Below are 23992 nucleotides of genomic sequence, written 5' to 3'. Positions count from 1 at the left end.
TTTTCTCTCTCTGTGTAACTCTGACATTCAAGTAAAATAAATAAATCTTTTTGAAATGCAAACTAATCAGAGAGTAACAGCTTTATAACATAAGCTATACCCAGCTGAGTCAAGTTTTTTTTCAAGCCTTCACTCCGTGCTAATACCTGGCTTTGTATGAACAGAATTTACTTTCCTTTTGTGAATTTACATTATAACAGTAGTTGATTCTACTTGTAATGAAACAACAAAATCACCTAATCCTTAAAACATGGCATTTTGGGCCCATGTTGTGTAGCAAGTAGAGCTGCTGCCTGCAAAGCATAGGATGTTGGTTCATGTCTAGGCTGCTCTTTCCAATCAAACTTCTTGCTAATGGCCTGGGAAGGTAACCCACATGGGAGACCTGGATAAAGTTTCTGGTTCCTAGATTAAACCCTGCCCAACCCAGGCCAAAACAGCCATCTAGGGACTGAACCAACAGATGAAAGATATGGAAGATATCTCTCTCTCTCTCCCCCCTGTTCCCTTCTCTAACTCTGACTTTCAAATAAATAAAGCTTTAAAAAAAAAAAAAAAAGGCATGGCACAAAAAAAAAAAAAAATCAAAGAATTCTTTCTGTATCTCTTATCTCTTAGCTACCCACTTCTGAGTGAAGAGAAGGTAACTCTCTTCAAGCCTTAAGTAAGCACCGGATTCCTAGCACTGCAAGATTGGGGGGAAAACCATATCCTCTTTGGGAAGTTGACCCTTCAAATCCTTGGTCAGAGTGACTTGTTGAAATGTTAAAATCTACATTTGGTATTTTGGGAATGTCAAATAGGAAAAAATTAAAGGTTCAATGAGCAGATTACTGTCAGTATTCAGATTATTCTGCACTACATATTAAAATCAACACATAGTATTCTTCTTTTTCCTCAGATACTGATAGTACAATTAACTAAAAGGACAGCATTGGAATGATCAGAATATATAACAGCTGTGTGCTACAGTAAGCCATCAACAAAATGAAATTAGTATTGCCAGTACTCACCCTTTACTACAGCATCATGCCAAGTATAGTCACAACCAAAACACACACCTGCTCATGTTGACTCCACTCTCCCTGTTGCTTCAGAGATGGGATGGCCCAGATGCTCAGTTTCCCAGAGAAGTGAATGGCGGCAAGAAGGCTCCCATCTGGAGACAGGCTCATCTTAAAGATTCCATCCTACGGAAGAATCATAAGTTCAAAGCAAAGGACTTGTGGCTGAGAAAAACTACGTTCAGAGTTACGTGACATTTTTTAGACTGCCATGCTAAAAAGGACCTTGAGTAACTAAGGGTTCTACCAACTTCATGTCTCCAGAAATGTGCACTGGCAGAGAAACTGGAGTCCTGACATTAAGGAGTTTGTCATCTACTTTATCATGCTATAATTTACACATAACCCCAAACCTAAATATGTAAGCATTATAAAAATATTTCTTCTTACATAAATTCCCTGAATTCTCCATTCATTTCATGAATTGGTCTAGGCTAGATTGTGAATTCTTCGAAATCTGAACCCACATTTTTATAAATCCAAATGCACACAATGCCCAGAAAATGCTATACATCATAGAAGGACCATAAATTCATACTGTAAAAAAGAAGGCAGGGGGGAGGGAAGAAGAGAGAAAAAAAGAAAGGGAGAAAAAAATCCAACAATGATGAAAACAAAAGAAGGCAAAAGGGGAAAAGGTCCTGAATTTAAGACACACTTGAGTTCTTAAGATTTCCCAAGGGCCAGCATAGCAAATAAAGCTGCCACTTGCAACAGAGGCAGCACATCTGGGTGCCCAACAAGTGGCTGCTCCACGTACAATACAGTTCCCTGGTAATGTGCCTAGGAAAGCAGCAGAGGATGGATCAACTTCTTGGGCCCTTGCACCCATGTGGGAAACCCAGAAGCTCCCAGCTCCTGGCCTTGGGCCAGCCCAGCTCATCCCTGGCCATTTGGGGGAGTGAACTAGTGCATGGAAGATATTCTGTCTCTCTCTCGCTCGCTAATAAATAAATAAATCTTAAAAAAATTCTAAGATTTTCCAGACATGTTGCCAAATTATCTATTTAATGGAATAGGCTGTTATCACAGAACCAAGAAAATTCACAATACACTGATTTTACATAGCCAACCTAAGATAGAGAGGAAAAGGTTTATCTTTGTAGTCTTCCTTATACAAATCATCTGTCTGTCCTTTCATACTAGAATACCAGGTTTACTTAGCTGCCACAAACCACATGAGCAGAGATGCCACCCATCTACCATCTACCAGAGACATAGAAGCACCAAACACTAACTGGACATTTATTTCCCACTCAGGCTTTTATTAAGGTAGCCTGCTCACAAAGAAATAAAACACAGACCAAAAAAATGATAGCCAACAACCATGTTACTCCTGAACACTCAGGAAATCTGGCAATATAGGGCCCATGCCCCTAAAAGACAATAGAACTAGGGGGCAGATGGTCCATTAGAAGAGTCAGGAACTTTCCAGATCTCCAAAGTCCCCTTTCTATTATTGTGCCAATATTAAAGCCAAATACCAGCTACAGAACTGAAAACTAAACATGACTATACTGAAGTCCAAAACTATTACATCCGGCTCAAATTACTAAGTGATATTATCCATATGGTTGCTGTAGAAAACTAAGTCCACAACTCTCAAATAGCCAAAGCACATGAAGCATCTAACACAAACACAACGATTTCTGAAGGTCAAGAACATTATTGTATGGTGGCTACATGAAAACTCCTTTCTTCGACCTAAACTTATTTTAACTGGACAGGACTACCCCAGAATTCTGGAATTAACTGTTAAAAGAAAGATTAAGGGGCCAGCGCTGTGGCACAGCAAGTAAAGCCACAGTCTGAAGTGCCAGCATCCCATATGGCTTCCGGTTAGTCCCAGCTGCTACACTTCCAACCCAGCTCTCTGCTATGGCATGGAAAGCAGTGGAAGATGGCTCAAGTCCTTGAGCCCCTGCACCCGTGTGGGAGACCCAGAAGCAGTTCCTGGCTCCTGGCTTCGGATCAAAGCAGCTCCGGCTGCTGCAGCCAACTGGGGAGTGAACCAGTGGATGGAAGACCTCTCTCTCTCTCTGCCTCTCCTTCTCTCTCTATGTAACTCTGACATTCAAATAAATAAATAAATCTAAAAAAAAGATTAAAATACAAATGCTATAAAAAGAGAAATAATACAAGCAAAAGTACATCTGGAAAAATGAATAGTTCTGTTCCTCTTTGATGCAGACACAGGGAAGGACAACCCCATGATACTACATAAGGCAGGCCTCGGAGGCATGGATTTGTAGTAGTTAACAGAAATCTCTGGAAAGTGGTTCTAAAAATGGTACAATAGAAACAGGACGTATGGGGCAAAATTAATATTTAAATGTTAAATCACACGGGGCAAAATTAATATTTAGGGGTAGAAACTACACACCTAAGATAAAGCCATGGGAAATTTGCAGAGGAAACCCAGCGAAAACAAAACAGTCCAACACTCTTTCTTGATGAAAACTCTAAGCAAATTGGGAATAGAAGGAACATTTCTCAACCCAACCAAGACAATTTATGACAAACCCATAGCAAGCATCCTATTGAACAAGGAAAAGTTGAAAGCAATCCCACTGAGATCCAGAATCAGACAAGGGTACCCACTCTCACCACTGCTTTTCAATATAGTCCTGGAAGTTTTAGCCAGAGCCAATAGACAAGAAAAAGAACTCAAAGGGGTACAAATTTGGAAGGAATAAGTCAAACTATCCCTTTTTGAAGATGACATAAGCCTATAGAGGATCAAGAAGACTCCACTAACAGACTATTGGAACTCACAGAAGAGTTTGGAAATATAACAGGATATAAAATCAACACAAAGAATCAACAGCCTTTGTATATGCAGACAATGCCACAGCTGAGAAAGAGCTTCTAAGATCAATCCCATTCACAATAGCTACCAAAAAAAAAAAAAAAAAAAAAAAAAATCCTGGAATAAACCAAGGATGTCAAAGATCTCTATAATGAGAATTACAAAACATTAAAGAAAGAAACAGAAGATACAAAAACAATGGAAAAATCTTCCATGTTCATGGATTGGAGGAATCAATATCAACAAAAGCAATTTACAAATTCATGCAATACTAATGAAAATACCAAAGACATTCTTTGCAGATATAGAAAAAATGATACTGAAATTCATATGGAAACACAGGAGACCCCCAAATAGCTAACATAATCTTATACAACAAAAACAAAGCTGGAGGCATCACAATACCAGATTTCAAGACATACTACAAGGCAGTTATAATCAGAACAGCCTGGTATTGGTACAAAGCCAGATGGAAAGAGCAATGGAACAGAATAAATACCTGAAATCAATACAAGCATCAACAATTAAGTTTTCTTTAACAAAGGAGCTAATCAATCCCTGGAGCAAGGACAGTCTCTTAAACAAATGGTGCTGAGAAAACTGAATCACCACATGAGGAAGTGTGAACCAAGATCCCTCTCTGACACCTTTAACCAAAATCCACTCAAAATGGACTAAAGACCTAAATCTATGACCCAAAGCCATCAAATTATTAAAGAACATTGGAGAAACCCTATAAGACATTGGCACAGACAAACGTTCTTAGAAAAGATCCCGGAGGCACAGGCAGTCAAAGCCAAAATCAACAAATGGGATTACATCAAATTTAGAAGCTTCTGCACTGTGAAAGAAACAATCAGCAAAGTAAAGAGACAACCAACAGAATGGGAGAATATATTCTCAAACTACACAACTGATAAAGGACTCATAACCAGAATATATAAAGAGTTCAAGAAACTCAACAACAATAAAACAAACCATCCAGTTAAAAAATGGGCAAAGGACTTAAACAGATATTTTTCAAAAGAGGAGACCCAGATGGCCAGCAGACACATGAAAAAATGCGTAGGATTGCTAGCCATCAGAGAAAAACAGATCAAAACCACAATGAGGTTTCACCTCGCCCCCATTAGAATGGCTTTTACACAGAAATCCACAAACAACAAATGCTGCCAAGGATGTGGGGAAAAAGGTACCCTAATCCACTGTTCATGGGAATGTAAACTGGTAAAGCCACTATGGAAGACAGTGCAGAGATATTTCAGAGGTCTGAATACAGACCTACCATATGATGCAGCCATCCGACTCCTTGGAATCTACCCAAGAGAAATGAAATCAGCATATGAAAGAGCTATCTGTACCTTAATGTTTATTGCAGCTCAATTCACAATAGCAAAGACATGGAATTAACTGAATGCCAGTCAACTGAAAAGTGGATAAAGAAATTATGAGATATGTACACCATGGAATATTACACAGCAGTAAAAGAAACCAAAACAAACAAAAAAAAGCCGGGTCATTTGCAACAAAATGGATGAAACTGGGAAACATCATGCTGAGTGAAATAAGCCAGTCCCAAAGGGACAAATACCATATGTTCTCCCTGAACTGTGATAACTAATAGAGCATCTAAAAGGCAACAAGTAGGAAGGAAACTGATATTTTGAGAAGCAATGATTATGAACAGCCCTTCTCTTGATTGCTGAGGAACAGCTTCTTATTCTAGATTTTTGTTTATCTTTTCTTTTCCTTTAAAATATTTTACTTATCTTTTATCTTTCATATGAATCACTGAACTCTTTACTTAAAATAGTTAACCATATATGTATAAAGTTAACTGAAAATAGATCTTCGTAAAAATAAGAGTGAGAATAAGAAAGGGAAGAGGACAGGGGTGGGAGGGTGCGCACAGTGGAGAGAATTATCAAGATTCAAAAGTTGTAACTGTGAAATGTATGAAGTTTGCAACTGCAAAGCAGTACAGTTCTGCATACATTCCTACGGACTTACTTTTTTTTTTTTTAATTTACTTGATAGGTAGAGTTATAGACAGTGACAGAAAGAAAGGCATAGAGGCCAGCGCCACAGCTCACTAGGCTAATCCTCCGTTGTCGCTCCCTTGCCCGCAAAGGAACGACACTGCTCGCAGCTTATCGGTCTTCAGTAGACTTTTAATAAGAAAATAACAGCAACAGAGAAAGAATGAAGGGAGGAGAGTGGAAAGAAAAGCACCCTCCTTCATCAGCACACAGCTTTTATACAAAATCCGGCCAATTGCAAGCGGGCTCAAGTCCATGCACGGAACACTCCAATCTGCTGTCTGTTCACGCAGTGTGCACGCGTCCTCAGGCCAATCAGATGAGGTGTCACACAGCAGGCCGGCTCACCGCGTGGTCCTCGGCGCCATCTTGTTGTTTACAACATTCTCAACTCCTTTGGAAAGTCCCGACCGTGGGAAAGCATTGCCCTAACCAAAACTAGCAACATCCGCCTTGTGATAAAGACACACCAACAGCTATCAGACCGACCTTGACGTGGGGGCTCCATGGCTGCGCATCCCATGGAGCCCCACACTCCGCCTTGCGGCGCTGGCACACCGGGTTCTAGTCCCAGTCGGGGCGCCGGATTCTGTCCCGGTTGCCCCTCTTCCAGGCCAGCTCTCTGCTGTGGCCAGGGAGTGCAGTGGAGGATGGCCCAAGTACTTGGGCCCTGCACCCCCATGAGAAACCAGGATAAGTACCTGGCTCCTGCCATCAGATCAGCGTGGTGCGCCGGCCGCGGTGGCCATTGGAGGGTGAACCAACGGCAAAGGAAGACCTTTCTCTCTGTTTCTCTCTCTCTCTCACTGTCCACTCTGCCTGTAAAAAAAAAAAAAAAAAAGAGAGAGAGAGCGAGACAGAGAAAAAGGTCTTCCTTCCATTGGTTCACTCCCCAAATGGCTGCAACAGCCAGCACTGCGCCAATCTGAAGCCAGAAGCCAGGTGCTTCTTCCTTGTCTCCCTTGCAAGTGCAGTGGCCCAAGCATTTGGGCCATACTCCACTGCCGTCCTGGGCCACAGCAGAGAGCTGCACTGGAAAAGGAGCAAGTGGGACTAGAACCCGGCACCCATATGGGATGCTGGCGCCAAGGGGGAGGACTAAGCAAGTGAGCCACGGCACCAGTCCCGTGCAGACTTACTTCTAAGGGTACAGCTTAACAACTTCCCATAGGACGCCAAATTCCATTAAGCTGGCTGATAAAAATAGCAGCTTAAGTGTTATAAAGATCAAATGGATAAGATTAAGTGGTAAAGTGACCAAATAGATAAGATCAAGTGTTAAAGTGATCACAGAAATAGGACTGAGTGTTTGGAAACAATAATAGCAGAATTAAAAAGGTGTGAAGGCTCCAACATGGGAAGCAGTCCATACAGCAGACTCATAGAATGAGAATCGCTTTAGTAGCACTCAGACCTCCTTATCCATACTTAAGGCTTTCTGGTCTGGCGGAAAAGCCCACAAGAGCATTTCAGGCATGGAAAGCTAAGACATTCTGACAAAAAAAAAAAAAAAAAAAAAAATTCTACATTAAGGACCCCTGTGGGTGAGACCCCAGTAGAAAGAAGTGGCCACCAAAGAAGGATGTACTTAATTATTCTTAGGCATTTAAAATTAACTGAAAAGTGATCCCTGTTAAATATAAGAGTGAGAATAAGAGAGGGAGGAGATACACAGTTCGGCACATGCTCACTTGGACTTACCCCTAATGGTGGAGCTAATAACGTGCCAGGGGATTCCAATTCAATCCCATCAAGGTGGCATGTACCAATGCCATCTTACTTCTTAAAGTGATCAGTTTCAGTTCATAATTGATCATAATGAGAGGATTTAATGTCAAAGGGATCACATACACAAGACTAGTGTCTGCTAATACTAACTAATAGAATTAAGAAGGAGAGAACGATGGAACATGGGAAGTGGGATACACAGCAGACTCATAGAATGGCAGATGTCCTAAACAGCACTCTGGCCTCAGAATCAGCCCTTAAGGCATTCAGATCTGGCTAAAAAGCTCATGAGAGTTTCACAGGCATGGAAAGCCAAACACCGTGGCCAAAAAAAAAATGACCTAAATGAAAGATCTCTGAGCGAGATCCCAGTGGAAAGAATGGGCCATCAAAAAAGGAGGTACCTTTCTCTGAAGGGAGGAGAGAACTTGCACTTTGACTATGGCCTTGCCTAAATAAGATCATAGTTGGGCAACTCAAGAGGCTTCCATTACTGATGCCATAAACAAGAGTGTCAACTTGTTAAGTCAACAACAGGAGTCACTGTGCACTTACTCCTCATGTAGGATCTCTGTCTTTAATGTGCTGTACAGTGTGATTTAATGCTATAACTAGTACTCAAACAGTATTTTTCACTTTGTGTTTCTATATGGGTGCAAACTGTTGAAATCTTTACTTAATATGCTAAACTGATCTTCTGTATATAAAGAGAACTGAAAATGAATCTCGATGTGAATGGAAGGGGAGAGGGAGCGGGAAAGGGGAGGGTTACGGGTGGGAGGGTGTTATGGGGGAGGAAGCCATTGTAATCCATAAGCTGTACTTTGGAAATTTATATTCATTAATTAAAAGTTTAAAAAAATACAAAAAAAAAAAGAGGCTTCCATAGCCTTAGCAGCTCATGGCAAAAGCCTCAGGTGATTACTGACGTCATAAATAAGAGTGTCAATTGTTAAATCAACAATGGGAATCACTGTGCACCTGCTCCCCACGTAGGACCTCTGTCCTTAATATGCTGTACTATGCAAATTAACGGTAAAATCACTACTCAAACAGTACTCTATACTTTGTCTGTGTGGGTGCAGTCTGTTGAAATCTTTACTTAATATATACTAAGTTGATCTTCTGTATATAAAGATAATTGAAAATGAATCTTGATGAAGAATGGGATGGGAGAGGGAGTAGGAGATAGAATAGTTGTGGGTGGGAGAGAGGTTATGGGAGGAAAAGCCACTATAATTCAAAAGTTGTATTTTGGAAATTTATATTTATTAAATAAAAGTTGAAAAAAGAAATCCTGGCCGGCGCTGTGGCTCACTAGGCTAATCTTCCGCCTGAGGCACCGGCACCCCGGGTGCTAGTCTCCATTGGGGTACCAGATTCTGTCCCAGTTGCTCCTCTTCCAGTCCAGCTCTCTGCTGTGGCCTGGGAAGGCAGTGGAGGATGGCCCAATGGGAGACCAGGAGGAAGCACCTGGCTCCTGGCTTCGGATCGGCGCAGCGCACCAGCCATAGCAGCCATTTGGGGGGTGAACCAACGGAAGGAAGACCTTTCTCTCTGTCTCTCACTCACTCACTAACTCTAACCCTGCCTTTCAAAAAAGAAGAAAAAAAGAAAGAAAGAAAAAAGAAAGGAAGAAAGAAAAAGAAATCCTTAAAAATACAAAAAAAAAAAAAAAGGAGGAGGATGTACTTATGTACTTTTCTCTTGAGGTAGGAGAGAACTTCCACTTCACTTATGGCCTTGTCAAGCGAATGGGTTCAAAAGGCTTCCATAGCTGAGGCAGCTCAGCTTTGGGTGATCGCTGATGTCATACATAAGAGTGTTATTTGTTAAACAAGAGTCATAGTGCACAAACTTTCCATGCAGGACCTGTGTGCCCAAAGAGTTGTATCATGAGACTTAATAGTAAAACTTGTTCTCAAGAATCGCTTCCTTTTATTGTATTAAATGGAGGACATTATTATATCTCAAAAGTTATAATCATGTCTAAAAGCTCTCAAAAGCTGTATCATCCTTGAGTTCTTCTTTAAAGAAAATTAAGAAAGAAGGCAGGGGAGAGAAAAGAGGATGGGGGAGGGGGAGGGAAATCACATTCAAGAATCAAAAACATAAAACAGCCCTTGTCTGAACTGTTGAGAATCAGTTCTCTTTTATTCAGTTTTTTTATTCCATTTTTCCTTTCCTTTTCTTTTTCTTTTCCTTTCTTGGAAAAAACAGTAAAGGGAGGAGGAAGAGGAAGGAAAAGTGAGTGGGAGGGCAGGTATGTTGGGAAAAACTACTATGTTCCTAATGTTATATTTATGAGATACATACAAATTAAAAAAGATATAAAAAAAAAGTCTGTCCATCTGTTAGATTTTACAGAAGATAAAAGAGAAGACCAGAAGGAATAAGACACTTGTCCAAGATCATTCAATTTTAGAAAGCAAAACTGAACTAGAGTATAGATGTCTTTAAGCCCACCCAGCTCATACCCACAAGCCATGATGACAGTGTTTACAGGGTCACACAGCCTTTCAGCAGTCATGGCATCTTCTTCAGTATAATTACGTTCAAGCATAATTTATTATTTTGATCACTTGAGTAATTAGTCATGTATGATTTATATGGTAACTACCCAGGTAAAAAACACTATTAAACAACTCAACTAAAAGTATTCTAAAAATTTATGAATCTCTTTAACAAAAAAAAAATGTATACTGAATAGTTTAACAACATCAATGTGACTAGGAAAATCATAAAGGAATATGTTAAGTATTCATCTTTTTAAAGCTCTCTTTATCTGCTTCCATCTCTAAATCTCAAGGGGAACAAGACATGCCACCCCAAAATATAGAACCTAAAAATAAACAGACATCAAAATAAGGACTGGGGATAAACATAATATGTGAATTTATTAGAACTGAAATTAAGTGAGGGTTAGAGTAAAGAAAAATATATAATAACTATGTGTAAAATATACATACATAATCAAAAGAAAGTGGGAAGATATAGTAAAGAAAATATATGAGAATACTTTTAACTATAAAACTGTATTATTCTAAGATGGCTATGCATGCAAAAGGAACATAAAGGAACAATTATATGAAATTATAGCATCTATTAAACTTAAAACCAGTTATAACTGGGAAGAAAAAAAAGTAGGAACTCTGTCATCCTGAATCCAAATCAAAATTCTCAAAAGATGAGTACAGATACTTCATCTCTATTAAATACAGAGATGTACATGTAACATCTATTTAGAACATATGAATAGATACACATGTAGAGATAAACACATGAGCATTTATGTACGTATATATAAATACTTATATATTTCTTGTTAACTGAAAAGGCTTAGCAAAAATGCCAATCCTCTTAGCAATGAGTACCCCTAGCAAACAATTCTGGTATTGAAACACTATTTCACACTAAAAGAAACCAGGGAGTTTAGAGATATTACCAAATCAAGATACGAGGCAGAAAATGTATAATTGAATCTTGAATATATATTATCACATCAGACAGCAATGAAGTTATCACAGACGAGGAACTCAGGAAATAATGTAAAGAGGTTCTCATGAAGGGCCGGCATTGTGGCACAGTGGGTTAAGCCACCCATTGCAATGCTAGCATCCCATATTAGAGTGTCGGTTCAAATCTGGGCTATTCTGCTTCTGATCCAACTTCCTGCTAATATGTCTGGAAAAGGAGCACAAGACAGCCCAAGTGGGAGCCCAAGATGGAATTCCTGGCTCCTGGTTTCTGCCTGGCCCAGATCTGACTATTGCAGCCTTTTCAGGAGTGAACCAATGAATGGAAGAACTCACTCTTTCTGTGTCATTCTGCCTTTCAACTAAATAAATCTTAAGAAAAAAAAGGCAGAGAGGTTGGCGGGGGATGGGAGGGATAAGGAGAAGGATGGAAGGACAGAGTTTCTCAATGGCCAATATTAAAGAAAAGTATAAGGATCAATAAGGACAGTAAGAACAACAGACTAAAAAACATATCAAAGCATTTAAACATGAGTACATAATGGTATCTGTCAAAACACCACTTGGGAGGAGCTGGTGCTGTGGTGTAGTAGGCTAAGCCTCTGCCTGCAGCATCAGCACCCCATATGGGCATGAGTTCATGTCCTGGCTGCTCCTCTTCTGATCCAGCTCTCTGCCTATGGACTGAGAAAGCAGTGGAAGATAGCCCAAATGCTTGGGCCATGGACCAACATGGAAGAAGTTCCTGGCTCCTGTCTCTCCATCTCTCTCTGTAACTCTACCTCTCAAATAAATAAATAAAATCTTTAAAAAAAAAAAAAGTCACTTGGGAAGGACAAGAATCAACTCATTATCTTGAAAACTAATAAAGAGAGAATGTCAAGAAAAAAGAAATGACTGTATTAAAATACCACCATCTCTGTGGCCCTTAATGATGCAAGGCATGTAGTTGTAAACATCAAGTACAGCTTATCACCAACCAGATTATGAAATTTATGCTGGGCCGGCACTGTGGCGTAGCAGGTAAAGCCCCGCCTGTAGTACCAGCATCCCATATGGGCTCAGGTTCAAGTCCCAGCTGCTCCACTTCGGATCCAGCTCTCTGCTGTGGCCTGAGAAAGCGGCAGAAGATAATCCAAGTCCTTGAGCCCCTGCACCCAGATGGGAGACCCAAAAGAAGCTCCTGGCTCCTGGCTTTGGATCGGTACAGCTCCAGCCATTGCAGCCAACTGGGGAGTGAATCAGCAGATGGAAGACCTCTCTCTCTGTCTCTCTCTGCCTTCTCACACAAGAAATGAAACCTGGGTGAAATAACTCTAAAGGAAAGTGAGTCCAAACAATGCACACTTTGGGGAATGGGTGGGTAGCAACTGTGATTGGACAGCTTCCAAGAAGCTGCTTCTGAGGAGCTGGCAGAGTTGTGTTTCTGTCCTGGCGGCTGGTTACTAGATTAAGAAAGTCTGAAAACACCAAAGAGAAACACTTCATACCGACTAGAATTACTAGTCTCAAAAGACAGTTAACAGGTGTAGGCAAGGATGTAGGGAAATAGAATTATCATCATACACTATAGGTAGGAATGTAAAATGATGTAGTCTATTCAGAAAACAGTTTGACAGTTCCTCAAATGGTTAACAAAGAGTTATCATAAGATGCATCAACTCCACTCCGACAGAAATAAAAACATATACACAAATGTATATATATACATATGTTCAAAGCAGCACTATTCATGCTGGCCAAAAAGTACAAACAAGCCATACATCAATGCACTTAAAAACTGAGAAATAAAATTGTGTGTCTGCCATACAATGATTTGCAAAAAAATGAAATGAAATACTGATATATGTTATGACTTAGATGAATGTTTAATCATCATGCTAAGTAAAAGCAGTCACAAAGAACCATATAGTGCATAATTCTATTCACATTAAAGGTTCATGGGGCTGATGTGGTGGAATGAATTAAGTGGCCACCTGCAACACCAGCATTCCATATGGGTGCCAGTTCAAAACCTGGCTGCTCCATATCCTGATCCAGCTCCCCACTAATGTGCAGAGGAAGCAAAGCCCAAGTACATGAGCTCTTGCATCCATGTTGGAGACCCAAATGAAGCTCCTGACTCCTGGCTTCAGCCTGGCACAGTCTCGGCCATTTCAGACATTTGGGGAGTGAAACAGTGGATGAAAGATGTCTCTCTCCTCCCCCTACCCCCACCACCCGTAACTCTGCCTTTCAAATAAATCTTAAAAATTAAACACACACACACAAACACACTAAATGTTCAGGATAGGCAAATATTTACAAACCAAATAGACTAGTGGTTTCCTAGAGCTGGGAAAATGGAGAGTTTTTGGGGTAAGGATAATGGGGTTCAGAGTTATTTTTAAAAAATATTCTAAAATTGATTTTGGGATGAATGTATAATTATCTGAATATACTAAAATTAACTGAATTGCAAATCTTACATGGGTAATTTGCACTGTAGGTGAATAGTATTTCAATAAAGTTGTCCCAAAAAGTCATCAAATCACACATTAGCTTGATGGAACTGTTTTATACTTTAACAAAAAAAGGAAAGAAGGAACAGTGGGGGAAAGGGAGAGAAAAGGAGACAGGATAAGAAGAGGCACAAAAACAGGCTAAAAGGAATCTGGTTTCATGGCTCACTGCAAAATAGATAACCATGTAAGGCAACTTCGGTATCCCAGTCACTATCCTAGGGGCAAAGTAAAACAGAAGCAGTCCTCACTTCCCCGGGCCATGGAAATGCAGACTAAGCATTCAAATAAACATATAACTGAAAATTCATAGTGGGTTAAGCCACTGCCTGCAATGCCAGCATCCCATATGGGTGCCAGTTCGAGACCTGGCTGCTCCACTTCCAATCCAGCTCTATGCTGGATTTCTCTCTGGCCTGGGAAAGTAGCAGAAGATGGCCCACGTTCTTGGGTCCCTGCACGTGAGTGGGAGACCTAGAGGAAGCTTCTGGCTTCAGATCAGTGCAGCTCCAGCTACTGCAGCCAATTGGAGAGCGAACGCGCGAAGGGAAGACCTCTCTCTGCCTCTCCTTCTCTTTCTGTGTAACTCTTTCAAATAAATAAATAGTTTAAAAAAAAAGAAGAAGAAGAAAAAGAACATTCAGATTACTTCTAAGGAGGAAAAAACAAGGGTTGCTGTAAGAAAGAATATCAAACAGAGCTGATGCCTGAAGCCAAGAATCCTGCAAAGAAGTCAAAGGAATGGGTACAGGAAAACTACTCCCCTGAGAAAACACAGCATCAACAAGGAAAAGAACATGGCATCTTTGCTGAAGAACATGATGAGATGAAAGACGACACAAACAGAACAGAACTGATGACACAAGAGGAGTCCACAGAGTAAGGGACAGATAAGCTTATGTGTTTTGGGCAAGGTTAAGAATGTTACCCTTGGGCCAGCGCTGTGGCTCACTTTGTTAATCCTCTGCCTGTGGCACCGGCATCCATAGGGGCACCAGGTTCTAGTCCCACTTGCTCCTCTTCCAGTCCGGCTCTCTGCTGTGGCCCGGGAGACAGTGGAGGAAGGCCCAAGTTTTTGGGCCCCTGCACCCGCATGGGAGACCAGGAGGAAGGACCTGGCTCCTGGCTTCAGAACAGCTTAGTTCCAGCCATAGCGGCCATTTGCAGGGTGAACCAATGAAAGGAAGACCTTTCTGTCCTGTCTCTCTCTCTCTCTCTCACTGTCTAACTCTATCTGAGAAAAAAAAAATATTACCCTTTAAAGATGGTGTGAAAAAAAAAAAAAAAAGAAAAAAGAGATAGAAGAGCGTCAAGATGGCAGAATAGGAAGGGAGCACACTGATAGTCCAGGAAGAGACAGTTTGATAAAAGTGGAGATACTGCAGGTTCAAGGAAGAGTAGGGGAAGAAACAGCAGAGGACTCTTCCGGAACTAGTGATTCATAGTGGACCTGCATGGACAGCATGGGAGCCCAGAGTTCGGGACACCAGCAGCAGAATCAACACACCAGCACTGGAACGCGTGGTGAGCCAAACCTCAATAGCCCAAGACACCGGCAGGCAAGCAGAAAGAGGAGACTAGAGGGAACAAGGCTTGAAACCCCATGGGGAAAAGTTCACCAGGCTAACTAGAAGAGAGAGGGAAAAAAAAAATTGACTGAGGCGGACACAAGTTTCTCTCTCTCCGCTCACCTCTCAAAGGCGAGCAAGACAAAGAGCAGGCACCATCTTGGACATACGTCATAAGCACGGCGACCTCAGGTCTGCACTGGCCCTCAGCCTAGCAGAAAAACCTGACTCTGGGAGGGGCGAATTAACAGGAGATTAGGACCTAGTGAATGTGTGGTGTTAAAGAACTGAGACTGTGAAAAAAGAGACGGTGGGGGAGAGAAATCACGGAATTCACTTGTGAACTCTCCAGAGATGCTACAATTCAGTAACCTTGGCAACCCAGTGGGAGACTGCAGGAGAATTTGAGCCCACACTGAGGGCAGAACAGATTCCCTGTGCAGTTCTTGGGAAAGAGCTTCCGATCTCTGGCTCCTGTGGGTATATCATTCGCCTGCTAACTACCTCCAATTCCATTCAGCTGTGCGGAATTACTTCCCTTTTGAATCAAAAAAAGAAAGAGAGATTTACCATGCCTAACCTGGGAGTGTCACCTTTGGCACACCCTTGACCCTGAGGAACCAAACAGAGCTCTCACGCCTCACCCATCTCAAGCCTCTAAGGCTCCATCAAAAGCAGGCAGTCCACTTAATACAGTCATATTATAACAAGAAAAAACATCACAGCGAGGGAAGAAGAATCCAAAGATATCTCCACAATGCCAAGCAACAAACGCAAAAACCGAGGAAACAAGAATAAGGAAGACATTATGACACCCCCAAATGAACAAGACACCCCAAACCAAGATTATGAAAATGATGAGATGGAAGAAATGCAAGATACGGATTTCAAAATATTTAAGATAAGAACAATTAGAAGTTTTCAAAAACAAATACTTGAGGTACGGAATTCCTTACAGGACAGGATGGAAAATCTCCTTCGAGAAAATGAAATCTTAAGGAATAATCAAAATGAAACACAGAAACTAGTAGAACAGGAAAGTGTGATAGTGAAGGAAATCAAAATGAAATGAAGAACTCAATAGATCAAATGACAAACACATTAGAGAGCCTTAAAAACAGAATGAGTGAAGCAGAAGAGAGAATATCGGACTTAGAAGACAGAGCACAGGAAAGTATACAGTCAAACCAAAGAAAAGAAGAGGAAATTAGAAATCTAAAAAATATTCTGGGGAATCTACAGGATACTATTAAAAAACCCAACATTCGGGTTCTAGGAGTTCCTGAAGGCATGGAGAGAAAGGATTAGAAGGCCTTTTTAGTGAGATACTTGCAGAGAACTTCCTGGGTTTGGAGAAGGACAGAGACATTTTAGTACAGGAAGCTCATAGAACCCCTAGTAAACATGACCAAAAGAGATCCTCACCACGACATGTTGTAATCAAACTCACCACAGTGAAACATAAAGAAAAGATTCTAAAATGTGCAAGAGAGAAACGTCAGATTACTCTCAGAGGATCTCCAATTAGACTCACAGCAGACTTCTCATCAGAAACCCTACAAGCTAGAAGGGAATGGCGAGACATAGCCCAGGTACTAAGAGAAAAAAACTGCCAGCCCAGAATATTATATCCTGCAAAGCTCTCATTTGTGAATGAAGGTGAAATAAAGACCTTTCATAGCAAACAGAAATTGAAAGAATTTGTCTCCACTCGTCCAGCCCTGCAAAAGATGGTTAAAGATGTGTTACAGGCCGGCGCCGCGGCTCACTAGGCTAATCCTCTGCCTGCGGCGCCGGCACACCGGGTTCTAGTCCCAGTCGGGGCACCGGATTCTGTCCCGGTTGCCCCTCTTCCAGGCCAGCTCTCTGCTGTGGCCAGGGAGTACAGTGGAGGATGGCCCAAGTACTTGGGCCCTGCACCCCATGGGAGACCAGGTAAGTACCTGGCTCCTGCCATCGGATCAGTGCGGTGTGCCGGCCGCAGCGCGCCAGCCGCGGTGGCCATTGAAGGGTGAACCAATGGCAAAGGAAGACCTTTCTCTCTCTCTCTCTCACTGTCCACTCTGCCTGTCAAAAAAAAAAAAAAAAAAAAAAAAAAAAGGTGTGTCAAATTGTTAAGTCAACAACAGGAGTCACTGTGTACTTACTTCTCATGTGAGATCTGTCCCTAATGCACTGTCCAATGTGAAGTAATGCTATAACTAGTACTGAAACAGTATTTTACACTTTGTGTTTCTGTGTGGGTGCAAACTGATGAAATCTTTACTTAATATATACTAAATCGATCTTCTGTAATAAAGATAATTGAAAATGAATCTTGATGTGAATGGAATGGGAGAGGGAGCGGGAGATGGGAGGGGTGCAATTGGGAGGGAAATTATGGGGAGGGGGAGCCATTGTAATCCATAAACTGTACTTTGGAAATTTATATTTACTAAATAAAATAAATGCGAAAAATAAAATAAATTTAAAAAAAGAAAAAAGAAAAAGAAACAAAAATGTCAGCTTTTCCTCATCCTGGCTTAGCTCAATTAGTTCAGTGTTTTCTTCACCTCACTTAGTTCAATGAAGAAGCCACTGAAGTCTTCTTTAAGCAAGGAAATGAGATTACCTGATTGAAATTAAGTCACTGAGGTTGCTAAGGAAACTGGCTAAGTATCTACTAAAGCAGGAGAGATGCAAATTTACAAGTGATGGTAGCCACAGAACAACAACAATATGGAAAGAGTCCATGCATACTTGACAGCGGGGTGTTGTTAGATGTGGGGAAGGACAGAAAGTGCAGAGAGTAATTCTAGGGTGTCTCACTTCGGCCACTAAGCAGGTTACTGAAGTGATCTAGGAGAGTAAGGAGGTAGGGAAAGGAAGAGGAGAAGCCATCACAGCCTTCGTTCTGGAAATGTTTGATCTGGAATGCCTGAAAGCTGCCTGCTGCAACCGTCAGGTAAGCAACTGATACACAAATCTGAAACCAGAAGGAAAACAGGCTAAAGATGCCAGCTTGGGAACTGCTGACATCTAAAAGGTATTTCAAATCTGAAAACAATATTAATACTGTGAGGGATCAGGAATATATTCACATTCACACAATCCACAGCCACAGGAATAAACTTGATTTGCTTGGTCTACTACCTCACCTAGTAACATCTAGTGGATATTAAACTTCCTTTTAATGACCAAATATTTAAAGATTTTATTTTACCAAGATAGTGTATTTCTGTATCGTTGAGAATAACTGAGAATCCACTTTAACAGAAGACATTTTGGTTTTTTGATTTGTTATTTATTTTGATTTTATCTGAAGTAGAGACGTTCCATCCTCTGATTCACTAACCAAACGCCCACAACAGCAAAGGCCGTGTCAGACTGAAGCCAGGAGCTTGGAATTCAGTTTGTGTCTCCCAAACGAGTGACAGAGACCCAAGCCTGAGACAACATCCACTGCCTTCCAGACTGCACGTTAGCAAAAAGCTGGGCGGAAAACGACAGAGTAGCTGAGACTCAAACCCGGGAGCCCCAATACGGTCTGCAGGTGTCCTACACGGCATCTCAACCACTGCTCAAATACCAGCCCCCAGAAGACATTTCACAATGGGATCTTCTGGGGCTAGCTCTGTGGCGCAGCGGGTTAAAACCCTGGCCTGAAGCACCAGCATCCCATATGGGCACCGATTCTAGTCCCAGCTGTTCCTCTTCCGGTCCAGCTCTGTTATGGCCTGGGAAAGCAGAAGAAGACGGCCCAAGTCCTTGGGCCCCTGCACCCACGTGGGAGACCCAAAAGAAGCTCCTGGCTCCTGGCTTCAGATAGGCGCAGCTCCAGCCGTTGCAGCAATCTGGGGAGTGAACCAGTGGATGGAAGACCTCTCTCTCTGTCTCTACCTCTCTCTGTAACTCTTACAAATAAAAAAAAAAATCTTTTTAAAAAATGGGATCTTCTATCAAATTAAAAAAATAATTGAAATTTTATAATTTAACTCCCTCTCCCCTCAATACACATTTCCTCTGATTCTATGTAACCATTCTGACTGTAAGATGAATGTAAATAAAGCCACTGACTGATTAAGTACCTATATATGCTTAAAGAAACCAGGGCACCCCATTCTCTACTAAGTTACATTAACTTTGCTCTCTGATGGCCCATAAAAGAACACAGCAGCAATAGAGTACTATTAAAATATTACAGACACTGCATTTCAGCGTACCAAGGTTAGAGTCCCAGCTATGTCACTTGGTATAAGATCTTACTTAATTTTTCTAATCTGCTTCTATAACATTTGGATAATAACACTATACTTTATAGGTTTCTTGTGAGGATTAAAATATAGAGACAAACAGTATCTGGTATATATTTGATGACTTAAAAATGGAATTATTATCTTTTTAAGATTTTTGACTGACAAGGCCAAAATTACATAAATTGCTAAAATGTGAACAAAATTGAATTCTCATGAAGTATAACTTGACAGAAGACAGTATCACTAGCTATGGCAATCTATTCTGTTCCATGGAGTATAAACCACACTAATGACAATCCAGCTAGATCAATTACTTGGTGCATTAACATCATTGGATAGACAGCATGAGGCAAAGAAAGATGACAGATGAGAAGGTTATGTATAGTAGACTTTGATTATGCTGTTGCCTTCTGACACTGGAAATTCACTCATGGCCCTTTCAAGTGACTAAATTATCAAGTCTCCTTTTTACCTCTGTCAAAAATCTTTTCCCAAAAATTTTCAAAAGATGCTTTCCTTTTACTTTGTTAAATATCTTGTGTAAAAATGTGATACCAACACAACTGAAATTAATAATATGAACATGGTTTTAACTTGCAATTTTACTTCCTACACTAAACCACTAGCTCAAATATCCATTTAACATTTTCTTAATTCAAAACACTAATGAAAGCCTTCTCCAGGCAGCAACATTTATGAAGAGTAGGAATTGTACCTCCTCTCAAACACTCAATAAAAATTACCTTTACTTTCCAAAAGAGATCTTTTTAATGTTAAGTATCAGATCTGATACTGAGATTAGTTAAAATTGACTCACTTTGTTTAACTGCCTATCATCTATTTAGAATGAAAAATGAGTGATTTACTATTGTCTACACTATTCAAATATACAAGCAATGTACAAATGAAAGCGTTTAATTCCAGTGCACAGAATCATAATGTTCTAAATTGCTACATATTCTTAAGAAAAGAATTCTGTGGCCCAAGTACTTGGGCCCCTGCCACACACATGGGAGACATGGAAGAAGCTCCCGGCGTCAGCCTGGCCCAGCTCTGGATGTTGGGCCATATGGGGAGTGAACCACTATATGGAAGTTACTTCTAAGGTCAGTATCATAGTATAGTGGGTTAGGCCTTCGCCTGTGACACAGGCAGCCTATGAGTGCTGGTTCAAGTTCCTGCTCCTCCACTTCTGATCCAGCTCCCTGCTAATGCGCCTGGAAAAGCAACAGAAGATGGCCCAAGTCCTTGGGTCCCTGCGCCCACCTGGGAGATCCAGAAGAAGCTCCTGGCTCCTGGTTTCAGCCTGTCCCAGCCCCAGCCATTGTGGCTGTCTGAGGAGTGTTATCAACAGATGGAAACTCTCTCTTTTTCTCCCTCTGTCTCTCTCTTTCTGTGTAACTCTTTCAAATAAATAAATAAATAAATCTTAAAAAAAAAAGAATTCTGATATCACTAAAAGGTAAATTTATAAGCACTGCTCTTCTAACATTTCACAAGTACTCATGGAACACTACACATTCAATAAATAAATACTGTGGTGTAGCAGGTAAAGTAACCACCTACAATGCCAGTATCCCATATGGGTTCTAGTTCCTATCTCAGTTGTTCCACTTCAGATCCAGCTCAGATCCACTTCAGAGCCAGATTCAGATCCAGATCCAGGCTGCTAACAGCCTGGGAAAAGCAGATGGCCCAAGTATTAGGGTCCCTGCTATCCACGTGATAGACCAGAATGAAGCTCCTGGCTCCTGGCTTTAGCCTAGCCCAACCCTGACTATTGTGACTATCTGGGAATGAACCAGCAGATGAAAAATACCTCTCTCTTTGTCTTTCCCTCTCTCTAACTCTGACTTTCAAAAAAATAAAGCGCACATTGGCAGCACATACACTAAAATTGGTACAAATAAATAAATTTTTAAAAAATAACTATTACAAGCCAGGTACTGTTTTATACTCCAGGGAGTCATCAATGAACAAAACAAAGATAAATCCCCACCCTCCAGGATTTAGCAGATAATCTCACCCAATGTAGTTCACATGTATGATCTCCAATTAAGAGAAAGTCATCCTCAAATGTCTAATTATCAACATGAGACAAAAACACTGTCAAAATATGAGGAAAAAAGCCATAAAAAGAAATTGTCTGACCCAGTATGTTTTATAAAAAACATCAATAATTCTGAGTATTATTATACTCCTTAAAATATGTATCAGAAAACCAGAAGATTATTTAGTGCCATAGAAGTTTGGGGCATACTAAACCACAATCCTAAAGGAACATGTCAAACTGCTAATTATTAGTTCTATGATTATGCCTATAAGAAAGCTATAAGAAAATTAGTAAATTGATAACAGCTGCCAGCACTATGATTTATCGAACATCAGCAGTACTAAATACTATCCAGGCTGTAATACTACCCAAGCTCAGTATTGCTACTTTATATCTGACAAGTACATAAAAAGTCAGAGGTAGAGAGATCTTCCATCTGCTGGGTCATTCCCTATATGGCTCCAATGGTCAGGACAGGGGGCAGGTCAAATTCAGGAACAAGGAGTTTCATTCAGGTCTCCCAAGTGGGTTGCAGGGGCCATCTTCCACTGCTTTTCCCTGGCCATTAGCAAGGAGCTGGATCAGAAGAACAGCTGGGACTTGAATTGATGCTCATATGGGATGCTGGAGTCATAGGTTTTACCACAACACCACAATGCCAGCCCCAACAATATGATTATTACATAGGAAGGTATATCGTTTTCAAAAAAATACCAGTAGTTAAGAACACAGTTTAAAACAGGAACATAATTGTTGCCAAAATTAAGAGGTAAAATAGATTATTCTTTTTGATATAATAAGTAATTTATGATGGTGGCTACCAGTATGTGCACCACAACCTGGCTTCTGATTCTCTTAGACTAAGGGTCTGGACAAAGGCCAAACACAGAGGATGGGGGCAAAAAAAAGGGCTGGATCACAAGCCAAACTCAGATCAAACCTATCCCTGAAACTAAATAAGTAAATTTACAGAAGCCAAAGTTTCTTCATCAATAGAACAGGCATCGTAATGCCAGAAATGCATGCTTCCCATGAGATCACATGCAAGTTCAAAAGTGTTCACAACAATAAAGACTTCTTAGATAATCTCTAAGAGCCCTTTCATTCAGCTCTAAAATTACAGTACTACAAAAACCTATGAACCATAACTGCTTCTGGACTCGGAAGAGACATACCTAACAATTAGATATTGTCTGGAAGGCATTGGTTTGAGAACACTAAATTCAAAAAGTCTTTTTAAAAAGTCCAAATAGTTAGGGGTTCTGGTCCAGTGTGTCACAAAGGTGAAATAGAGGGAATTTAATTGCTTGCTTCTTCCTTCTTTGGATTAATCAGAGTACACTAATGAGAACAAGAAAGAGCTGAGTTCCGGCCAATAGCAAGGGTCATGATTCCACAATCCAGAGCTCCCAGTAGGTAAGACAAGGTAAAAAGAAGATGGCTTTTCTGTATGATCGAACAGTTACATCTGCCTACTAACACATCACATAAATAAAATGAGTTCTATCATGTACAGACAGGGAACAAAAAAAGAGTCATTAATACTGGATTCCAAACAATCCTTGTTCTAAATGTTACTATTACTATACTGGTCCAAATGAAGTGAACATGGAAAACAGAAATCCGGAGTCTGTGGACTCTCCACTCAGCACCCTGGAGCATTCCAACAGTGTCCTGATACTTTCACACACTGCTGCTAGGCTGGACATGCCCAGCTTTCCCCTTTCTGCCTGAGGAACTCTTCCTCACTTCAAGGCAAAAGCCAGAGGTAAATGCTCTCTCTCCTGCACGTCAACAATACTTTGTAGTACATTACAGAATAGGTCATGGTACTGTGCTGCTCTCAACTGCTTCTAGCCTGTCTCACTGAGGAGGTACACTGCATTCAATGTTTATTCTCAGCCTTAACACCATGCCTGATTCTAAGTAAATGCCTGTTAAATAGGAATAAATACTGAAACTCCACATTCTTGTTTAATTATAGTCAACAGAATAAAAGGAAAACCTGTGAATTCTTTAAATTTATTAAAGAAAGAGTTATTATTTATCTATTATTAAGGAGATGGGGAAACATACACTAATACAGTATTAGAAAAACCAACAGAGGTAACACAGTAAATCATCAAAAACAAACATCAAGGTAGTGGCATATGTTTCATGATTTGCAAAATGAAAATAAATCCATGAAATGAGTAAGAAAATGCTAACTAGAAAACAGTGCTAAAGTATGCAAAGCAAACTATAATTATTCAATTATTCAGATACGATGACAAACCAATCCAGAATATAAGACCGGCTGAAGTTAATGTTGAAGAAATAATCAGGACTTAAAATTTAAAATATATTAAACAATAATGCAGAAACAAAATCCTCATTTATGGGGCCAGCACTGTGGCACAGAGGATAAAGCCTCTGCCTGTGATACCAACATCCCACATGGGTGCTACTTCATGTCCTAGCTGCTCCAATTCTGATCCAGTTCCCTGTTAACGACCTGGTAAAAGGAGCAGAGGATGAAG

The 23992-nt window shown here is 40.6% G+C and overlaps 1 protein-coding gene across 4 annotated transcripts in view; it reads right to left on the bottom strand.

Moving 5' to 3' along the window:
• The window catches only part of NBAS (NBAS subunit of NRZ tethering complex), a 461789-nt gene that overhangs the window by 358546 nt on the left and 79251 nt on the right, over positions 1 to 23992 (bottom strand). For all 4 annotated transcript variants that reach the window (XM_070069748.1, XM_070069749.1, XM_070069751.1 and 1 more), the window contains exon 12: positions 1062 to 1190. In XM_070069748.1, coding sequence (XP_069925849.1) covers positions 1062 to 1190 — 129 coding nt within the window. The remainder of the gene's footprint in view (positions 1 to 1061; positions 1191 to 23992) is intronic.

The sequence above is a fragment of the Oryctolagus cuniculus genome, chromosome 2, assembly GCF_964237555.1.
Source record: "Oryctolagus cuniculus chromosome 2, mOryCun1.1, whole genome shotgun sequence".
Taxonomy (NCBI): domain Eukaryota; kingdom Metazoa; phylum Chordata; class Mammalia; order Lagomorpha; family Leporidae; genus Oryctolagus; species Oryctolagus cuniculus.
This window is presented reverse-complemented; position numbering and strand designations above follow the sequence as displayed.